General features: G+C 34.9%; 1 protein-coding gene across 1 annotated transcript; it reads right to left on the bottom strand.

The window, feature by feature from the left end:
- Nucleotides 1-6,038: 6,038 nt before the first annotated feature.
- LOC306660383 (dehydrodolichyl diphosphate synthase complex subunit NUS1-like) lies at nucleotides 6,039-7,147 on the bottom strand. The gene is given in 2 exon segments (XM_079138550.1): nucleotides 6,039-6,497; nucleotides 6,499-7,147. Coding segments are annotated over 2 exon segments (873 nt in total). The 5' UTR covers nucleotides 7,144-7,147; the 3' UTR covers nucleotides 6,039-6,269.
- Nucleotides 7,148-10,381: the final 3,234 nt, after the last annotated feature.

The following is a 10,381-nucleotide window of genomic DNA, read 5'->3' as shown; positions in this document are numbered from 1 at the left end:
GTCATGGCTAAAATGTGGTGTAATTTTGGCTTGTTTGAGAAGAATATTACATTAAATGCAATGAAATGCATCCTTTATTTTCTGGCAAATATTCATTATGATTCAAGAGTATGTCTGTTATCTGTGGTGGGTGTTTTTTATTTGTTTTTCCTCTCAACTGAACATCTGTTTTCTTAGATGACTTTTTTCATTAATAAGGATTCTGAACTTGGAAAGTAATCTCAAAATAAAGCACCAACTGTTCCTAAGACACTCAAGTCTGTTTTGGATACCCTCTAGGAAACAGGGGCATGTGAGGCTGCTTCTAGGCTGCAGGCAACAGAAAAATTGACAGATGTTGGTATTGCTGCTTAGATTAGTCCTAAAGATCACACACCTCCAATGATTCCAATCTCTCTTTTGTCTAATGGAGTAGGCAGAGAGAAAAGAAAAGTAACATGACCAAACATTCAGTGTCTTATATAAAAAGCCTAGAATGTATGTAAGTCCAGTAAGAACCTCGGGCTGTTCTACTGGAATATGAAATATATTAAGAACCATTTTAAACATTATCTAAAAGTCTAAATTTGAGATCACTTACTTTTAGATGTTGGCATTCACTGATATTGCTGGCTCTATCAGCTGTAGAAAGTACATCTATCACTTTTCTATTTGCTATTCTCTTTTTTATGGTTGACTTCCTCATCTTGTTAATTTATTAAATAATATTATTTTAATACAATTAATGTTATTTGACACAAAATAATAAAACATTTCACTTTCTGATATATAGAGTGGATATTTGATTGTTTAGTAAAATTTTAAAAGTAACTTCAGGAGATAATCATTTTTACATTTTGACCCTTTGGAAGCTATTTCAGATTTTTAAATCCTAAGTCAAAAGTTCACTGATTAATTCAGTGTTGTGTTAAATATAGTAAAATCTTTTGTAGGAATTAATTGTAAGGGTAGATTTAAGTAGAGTTACATGAGAAATGAATTTATCTTTTCTTTTTCTTTCTCTTTCTCTCTCTCTCTCTCTCTCTCTCTCTCTCTCTCTCTCTCTCTCTCTTTCTTTCTTACCAACAATTGAACTTAGGGGCCTCAACCACTGAGTCATATCCCCACTCCTATTTTGTATTTTATTTAGAGACAAGGTCTTACTGAGTTGCTTATAGCCTCACTTTTTCTGAGGCTGTCTTTGAACTCACTATCTTGATACCTCAGACTCCTGAGCCGTTGGGATTATAGGCACGCACCATAATGCCCAGGGAGAAATGAAATTTTGATTTGGAAATATGCGTGAGTGATATTTTCAATTATTTTGAATTTCAAGTGCTTATTTGTGCTGAAGGTGTGCTATACACAATATAACTGTGTAAAATTTTGCAGCTTCAATTTCTTTTAGAATTTGTTTAAATATTGTTTAAATGTCAGTGCATCTACATCTACTTACAGACTAGATATTATTATCCTCAATTCCACTTACAAAAAAAAATGAGAGATATTAAACCTAGCAATATGAAGTGAGGAGCCAAGGTTGTTTGCCCTGTTGCTGAAGAAAACACTCTTCCAACTGCACCATTTTTAAGGTGTTATGACAATATTTTTCATGCACATAATTATTTGATGTAAAGAACTTGCTCTTTTTTAGAATCTTTCAGAGGCACATTTAAAATAAGGGTTGTAATCAAGAACATGATATTGAGAAAATGACAATAAAAATTGCCTTTCTTCCCTATCAGTTAAGAAGACAATTGATTATCACTAAAAAAATTAGGAGTGTTCAATTATAATCAATGTCTTCTTTTTTTAATAACTTTTCATTATGTTTTATACATCTATTAAATATCACAGTAGTTTCCAAATGTTGGAAAAATAAGTTAATTTAAATAGAAAACAGGAAATACAATTCTTGTTTTGGCACTATTAGCATATTACCAATGATTAGAAATGATCATTCATTTTTTTACAGTCCATGAAAAGAGTATATTCTTTTATTGGGTTTTGTTCATACATGTTGTTCTCAATAATAAAATTCAAAAAGTTTGATTCCTTAATCATAAAAACTTGCTGTACACATTATATACATGTTTCTTCAAAGTCTACAGCCATACAAAAACATCACAAGGATTTAATTGACTCTATGCATGGTACCATCACACAGGAGGGAGCTTGTTAAGTAAAATACATTCAAAGATTAAATTATAGATAGCACAGTGTATTTGGCACTGCTCACTAATATGACATCTTCTCAGAGACAGGCAATCTCAAGCCTCTGTCACAATATACCAGAATTTGCTATTCACATTAAAACTAGCTTTTAAACTTTATAACAGAACCAATTAGTTTTAAGAAGCAAAGCACAACCAGAATTGGGAATGGAATTCAAACTCTCCAACTTCTTGCTATACTACAAGCTGTCATCCATAAAGTAGTTTTAATTTGATAATTTTTTTCCATTGTGGGGAGTGTTGAGAAAAATTTAAAGAAAATAACCTTCAATACACATAGACACATTTTTCTTTACAGCTATCAGTTCTTTTGGCAGGAGTGCAAAGGGAGCCCTGATGATACAGAACTTGTGATAATTTTGGCAGGAATGATATAATGACCAATATTATTCAAATTGTACAGACTGTACAAGCAGTCAAATTCATTTGAGAAGGTTCTGAAATGTGTATATCCAAATTCAGAACCCTTAGCAACATGTTTCAAGTATTTCTTCCTAGACTCAGGTCATGGCTATTGATTTATTTTGATGTACATACACTATTATGAAATAGGAGAGAAGTGTAAAAACTCAATATTAACTCTTTAGGGACCTGAGCTATAAGCCAATGGATAATTTGACTAACTTCATTTTAACAAACATTATATCCCTTCACTTTAATTGGCCGATTAATTTAATTCATTAAAGCTGAACATACTCCAGAATGGTTATAAATAACATTTATATCTATCGTATCTGCAAAAGGCAAAAATTCAGTCTTAAATTAGCCAAAAACAAAAACACAAACTCTCAATAAAACATGAATCACAGCACAGGGAAATAAATGAAAAATTCTCAAAGTTTAGATATGCTGTAGCTTTACACAAAACTTATGGCAATAAATTAAGACTTTAAAAAAGGTTATATAAAGAACTATGAAGTGCAAAGTAATGTCACTGGACCAAAATTTAGTTTAATCATTTTTATTTCAAGTGTATTTTAAAAATCATAAATGGGGTTTTATAATCCAAAGCTGAAACATTTATTCATTGCTTTAGAATCTGCCAAGCAATTCCAGACCATGCTTTCCAAATTCAGTCTTTTTTGCTGTTTTCCAGACTTCTGAGACCTAGTATTTATAATACTCCATTCTAAATGTACAATTTTAGATAACTACTGTACACTTGTTGGAAAGAGTTTTCTGAGAACAGTCCATCAAATATAAAGAATTGTTTCTGTCCAAGGATCAGTAGTGAGGGGAAAATATTAAACATCTTTCAAGAAATCATTTATTTATTAAAAAAAAAAACAGAACCAGTGAGTTCTCTGTTCTATCAAATTAATCTAAATTATTTTTGTAGACGTTGGTAATATTTTCCCCCACACAAGCCTCAATCCTACTTAATTTTTTATGCGAAGTCACCAGTGGAATTTACTGAGAAAAAAAAAAAAAATCCCAGGTGTTATTTCAAGGAAGAACAGGTTACTTCTAAGGAAAAGAGCTGCCCTGGTAGTTTCTCTCAAATGCTCATTTTAAATAAAAATAGCTAATGGGAATATTTTTAAACCAATTTTGGGTACTATGCAACATTACACTGAAATAGAAAATCAAAACTTCTCTTTTCTAGTAAATTGTCCACCTTTACTTTAAAGAATACAATTTATTCACCTTTTTTTTTCCCCTTCTGACTGCCTAATTTAATATTTTTTTTAATTCTGCATCTCAGTGTATCAAGAGTTCTTTTTCAAATGTTCTTTACAACACAGAACACAGACTCCAGAGCAACGTTCTCAAGTCACACTGTTTACAATGAAGTAAGAAATGAAAATGGACGGATATCTTAAGATAGGTATTCTCTCTCCTCTGAAGAGGAGCAAACTTTTAACAAGTGAGCAACAGAACTCCATTCTCTGCAACTCCCTCAAACTAAGAATACCTCCATTTAATAATATATTATTTTAAAAAATTAAAGTTTGGTCACTAGGAAAGACAGAACAAAAATTACTCCCTTCTCCCCAAACAACAACCCAAACAGTTTTAGTCATTCCCTCCCTTTACTCCCCACAAAAACAGGAAAGTAGTAGGGGCCCAAAGCTTTACATGTGAAATCTCAGCTCCTAAAACATTGCTGCTGTTTGCTCAAAAGTTGTAGGTCTACTTATTTCAATCTCCAGAGATCCCTGCTGTGCCTCGTGCGTTGACAGACCTCCCAGCTCTGGTGTGTTTCCTTTGCCGCCGACACTCATCATCCTGCTCGCCCGGTATTCTCCTCAGGTGGGCTCTGAGGAGGTACATTGGACCTTGTTGCCCGACAGGGAGCAACAACTGGTGCCCTTCCCGTGTGAGGAAGATGAAGTCGCCAACAGGCCAATCAGACTGGTCAGGGTCTTGCTAAATCGCTTAGGATTTCACTAAATTGCTGGGGTTGACCTTGAACCTGGGGTTCTTCTGCCTCAGCTTCTGGAGATGCTGGGATTAGAGGCGTGCACCACCGTGCCAGACAATTGTTGATTTCTGCATTCAAAGTGGATCTGCCCGGTGATCTCCAGTGGCATTCATTCAAAATCCACGCTGGATCATCCAGGGTGGCACTGAAAGACAGAAACACAAAAGAGCTTTGAAGGAAAACACTCAGAGATAAAAGTAATTGCTGCTAATTATGGAGCCGAACTGAGACTAGAGCCCATTTACCCCTCTGCTTTTGGTATTACCTGGCTTTATTACTTGAAATAGAGATAGCTTGGAATAACATCATCATGACGTTGATTTTGGAAATTACCAAGGACTGCAGTAATCAAAAAGCAGGAGCCCTATCGCTATCTGCCACTTGAATGCTCTGCTATAAATTGGGACAATGCCTCTGTCCTCACTTTATCTTCACAAATATGTCTTCACTAATGTATTGTGTATGCAGCCTCAAAATTGCAGACAATGCCTGGTCAGCAGTTATTGAGTATTGCTTGCGACATAGTATATCCTGAAAAGCTCTGCCCTGGAATGAAAAGCTATGGGTGAAACAGACTGCTGAGGGCAGTACTTTTGATATAACATAGATTATTTTGCCTGAAGTGCTAGAGATCCAGAAGTTATCCTCAGGAAAACCAAGAAAATTTGATGAACATCTCCTGTGAATGGGGCGACTCACTGCTGTTCCTAGGATCCCACTCTCTCAAGAAAATTATTTAGAAATTAAGAAAAATTAATCGATAAATTTAAGGTTTTTTTTGAAGAGATAAGTAGTTGTCAAATAAAATTTCCTCCAAATATTATCAAGGCAAGAATAGAGAAAATTAAATTTAAACATGACCTTAAAATGAGAAATAAATTTGAAATCTGATTTAGAAAAAGTATGTCAACAATGCTGCTTTTGATCATAATTTAGAAAATTTAAGTGAGAGATACTTCTATAAGTGAACATACTGCATGCTTAAGAAGGCTTGTGTTTCAGACACCAATACTTTTTAAAAAATGTAGTATTGGGGATTGAACCTAGTGTCTCCCACATGCCAGGCAAGTTCTCTCTACCACTGAGCTACAACCACAGCCCGACATCATGGAATTTATAAGAACTATCATTAAAATATGTAGGTTTAGCTGGGCAAGGTGGTGCATGCCTGTAATCCCAGTGGCTTGGGAGGCTGAGGCAGGAGGATTTCGAGAACAAAGTCAGCCTCAGCAAAATTGAGGCACTAAGCAACTCAGTGAGATCCTGTCTCTAAATAAAGTATAAAATAGGGCTGGGGATGTGGCTCAGTGGCCAAGTGCCCCTGAGTTAAATCCATGGTACCTCTCCCTACAAAGAAAAGAAAAAAAAGAAAAAAAAAATATATATATATATATATTTCATTCTCCAATACTTCCCCCATTTGTAAGTTTATTTTCATACACACACGCGCACACACACTCGCACACACTCATACACTCACTTTCAAGTAAGACACATTTTTGTGTTTGTTGATAAACTATGAGGAATATGAACTAGGTGTGCACAGGATTTCATAGGTGCTTTGTAAACATCAGAGTCACTTGGGTCCTTTTCTGCAAAAGCCTGAAATCAAATTATGCAACCAGGGATCACTACTTTCCCAGACGCTTTTCGCAGGCTGCATATTGACGAAGGGCAGAGAAAAAGTCCTCATAACTGATGTTTAGGTGGGAAGGCAAAGAAACAATCTCAGTCAATCTGATTTGCCAGGGAAGAAAGCCTAATGTGCTGTCCACAGGACCAAACTTCAATACTAAATCAGGATCAGGGAAACCATTTGAACTAAGTAAACGGTCTAACATATCTACATCCAAATCTCTTTTGCTGCTGGGCAACTAACTGCCAAAAGTCCTGAGCAGCTCTCACAATATCTGCTTTTCCATCTTCTGGGGACAGCACCTTCACTACCGAATGGCAATTTAAAACTTGATCATCTTTGTCATTACTATTTGCAAACCCTGGTGAGTATTTGGAACAATCTAGGCCCAGAAGTTCCTGCTGTTGTTTTAAAATTTCATCCATCAATCTGGAATTATTTCTTTTGAAAATACCTTGGTGGTCGTAGACGCTAATGTAGGAGATACCCACGGCCATACACCACACCACGATGCTCGCGATGTCCGAGAAGCTGGGTTCCTGCTCGTCCGCGGTGATCACCAGGCCCATGAGTACAGGCAACTTCTCCAGGGAACGGCCGTCCGCGCGCCAGCGCAGCCTGGGGTGGGCGGCGGCCGGACCCGGGCCCTGGAGCGGGTGCCGGTGGTGACGGCGGTTCCTGCCTACTGCCGCGGGCTCACGGAGCGTAAAGCCGAGCGGCGCTAGGACCGCAGCGGAGGCTGCACGGTAGCAGCGCCTCCAGATCCAGCTCCAGGTGCCAAACCGAACGCGGAGCCAGGAGGTGAGCCTGCGGTGCAGACAGAGCAGCGCGTGTAGCACCCGCCACACCAGCTCGTACAGCCCCGTCATACTCTTGTGGCGCTCGGGCGCCCACCGCACCCTCCCACCCACACCCGCGGCGTGATGGCTTTTTATCCTCCCCTGCTGCCGTCGCGGGCCATCGCTCCGTGTCCCCCCACCCCCGCGCCCGAACCCCTTTCCACTGCCGATCATTCATTTTCTAATTGAGTTTTTTTAGCAATTTATGTTATGGTTTATGGATTCCAGGTCTAAATTTCTTTTAGTATCAGGCCACCATGTACATTTAAAGTGTAAAAATACTAAGAAATACTGTGTATTTTCTAAGAATTAAAGATAAATTTGAATTTTTTTTTTGTATTTACTTGGAAGTGATTGTACTAAAATAACATTCTTTAAATGTCAAGCAACCACAATTCTAAGCACAGCTTATATTACAAAGATATAACGTGATATCTAAAAAAATGTTATTTGTAAATATTTTCTTCATAATAAGTTATCTATTCTAATGCAGATGTTTAAATAAAATTTAAAGCACAATAAGGTAGATACTAAGAAGTTTAAACAACTAAGGGAGCATATAAAACACAAGCCATTATAATGAGAGAAATTAAGACTGTTAATGAAATATAATAAAGCCCTAATATATCTGAAATGCATTTGTTTCTACATTGTCTGTATCCTCATTCTTGTTTTGAACATAAAGAAAATCAGTTCTTTCCAACTACTAAATATGGCATAAATGTTATCACCTATTTTATCTTTGCACATTTGCAGTGCTTCTTCATTCTCAAAGGAAAACAAAAATCTGCTATATCTGATCAACCAAATCAAAACTGTACTATGTGGGCTGTTGATCATTTGGTATTTGAAGTCCATTTTTATTGTTTCTATTGCTATTTCAAAACAAATTTGAAGTCCTTATCTTTCATAGAATTTCAGTGGCTAAAATATCTTCTGCTAAATGAATGTAATATTTACTTTGAATGAATGACAATACCTAACTTATCTATTGGTCCCATTAACCTTCTCTATTAGTATATATCAATTGGTATGCATTGACCCAATTAGCATGATTTTAATCATGCATGCATATTCATCTATAATTTAAATTTGCATATTTTAATCACATTTGCATATCTAAATATACATTGCATCATATCCATATATAAACATATACATGTATATATATATAAACATTCATATAAATAAATATATATGTAAAATACATGCTCTCATAGAGTTTAATGGTATACACTTACTTCCACTGATAGTTTCCATGGCTCGCTCTAAGGATGATGGGTTGACATTTTTTTCTTTGTTCTGTTTAGTTATACATGGCAGTTGATTATTGGTGAATAAGATAATTTAGTTTTGAAAAGTCTCTATATTTTCTGTTCTTCATTTTACAGAACATATTTCCTGACTGCTGTTCTTTATTATAGATTTTTATAATATTCAAGAAGTATATTTACCACGCATTTTCTATCTATCCACTAATCAATGTATCCATCAAAGTAAATTGAAATGGAGATCAGATCTGAAAAATCCCTGAGCAAAGTAAATTAGTCCATGAAGATAATTTTAACCTTATTTGAATTGCAAACATAAGTGAAACATAACTTGGACTATTTCTTGTAAACACTTACATTAGAAAAAAATTAAAGTTAAGTTCATCTAATCAGAAGCAATCATTTTTAAAAAGCCTGTCCCTTGTGCTTCAATGGAGTCCAAAACCACATTTTTCCTTCTCTTTCTTTACATATTTTTTTTGTTCTTCCCAATTCATAAATTGTCTCTTGTTCAAATAAACTATTTAATATTTTCATTACTTTCATTATGTTTAATTAAGAAAGTTTTAAAAAATATACATATATATCAATTTTTCATTTACCTACATTTTTCTTAAGGAAAAATTGGGAAATATAATGTGGTTTTCTTGAATTACATTTCAGTCCTTCTTAAGAGAAATTATGAGTTTCATATTTAGGTAAGCAGAAAACTTAATCAAGAGGTATATGAAAATTACAGATTTGAAAGAAGAGAAATAAAGCACATAGGTCATAATTATTTCATTGAAAGCACAACATGAACTTTGAGAAAATACTTGATTGTGAAATAAATCCTTCTAATAAAGAAAATAATGTATGTTTTGTATTTAACTATCCTTGATTAATTTATTCATGTACTCTTCCTGTTATTTAATGTGGACATATAATTATAATTTAAAGAATTAATAATCACTACAAAATTCTACTTCCTATTAGTTAGAAAAAGACTTAATTGTGAATATAATCACAAGAAATTTGCATTGAAACTGCAAAGCCATGGCCACTCATGAGAAGTCATACACAAGCTAGTATTTCAGCTTCAAAAATTACTTGTAGAAATTATGTTTATATTTGCAGATGTACAAGTAACAAGTTTTATTGAATCTTAGATTGTGCATGTATATATGTAAATGAAGAATTATCCAGAGGATACTGCTGTCATATATAAACACACTAATCAGAATGAATATATATTGCAACTTAATTGACTTCACCAGTACCTTTGGTCTTGTCTGTTGGTCTTTGAAGTCTTCCTAAGAAAATTAGTTTGCCTGAACTGAGTGTTGATTGTGGTCCTATCATTATACTGCTGTGATATATCTAAGCATGACCCAAGGAATATTTGTTGGGATGAATATTTTATTCCACATCAGAGAGAGCTTTCGCAACAATCTTTGTGGCATTATGTTGGCCTACAATGCCAAATGAGCCTGGCGAGTTCCTTCTGGATCAACAAATGTGCAAACAGAGATTGCGAGCAGGTCACAGTGATTCTCTAGAGAATTACAGCAGATTGGATATTTCTGTAGAGCAGAAAAAGGGAAGCCAGTGAGAGTAACACAATGATTTTCAAATTAAAATCAATTAGCCTTATAATATAACCTTATTTAGTATCATAATTGATTAGAATGCTGATAAAAGCTTGGTCCCTGAAGGTGTGTCAAGAAGCTAACATTTAACTCTTATTAGTTTTGTTGTGTTCTCTCTTTGGATTTAATTACTGGATATTTATTTATTTATCTTACAAAGTATGAAAATAAAGATTTGATAGTTTTTTTGTCATATGAGTTATCTAGAACATTATTCATATTGCTGAGATGGCTTCATCCTCCTATGCTTCAAGTTCTAGACAAAAATCTTAAATGTACTTTGATGACTATTGGTGCAGGCATATGACAATAAAAATGATGAGATGGGAACGCCAATTACCTTGCTTTGATCATTACATGCCACATATA

The sequence above is a fragment of the Sciurus vulgaris genome, assembly GCF_902686455.1.
Source record: "Sciurus vulgaris genome assembly, chromosome: 4".
NCBI classification, from domain to species: Eukaryota; Metazoa; Chordata; class Mammalia; order Rodentia; family Sciuridae; genus Sciurus; species Sciurus vulgaris.
This window is presented reverse-complemented; position numbering and strand designations above follow the sequence as displayed.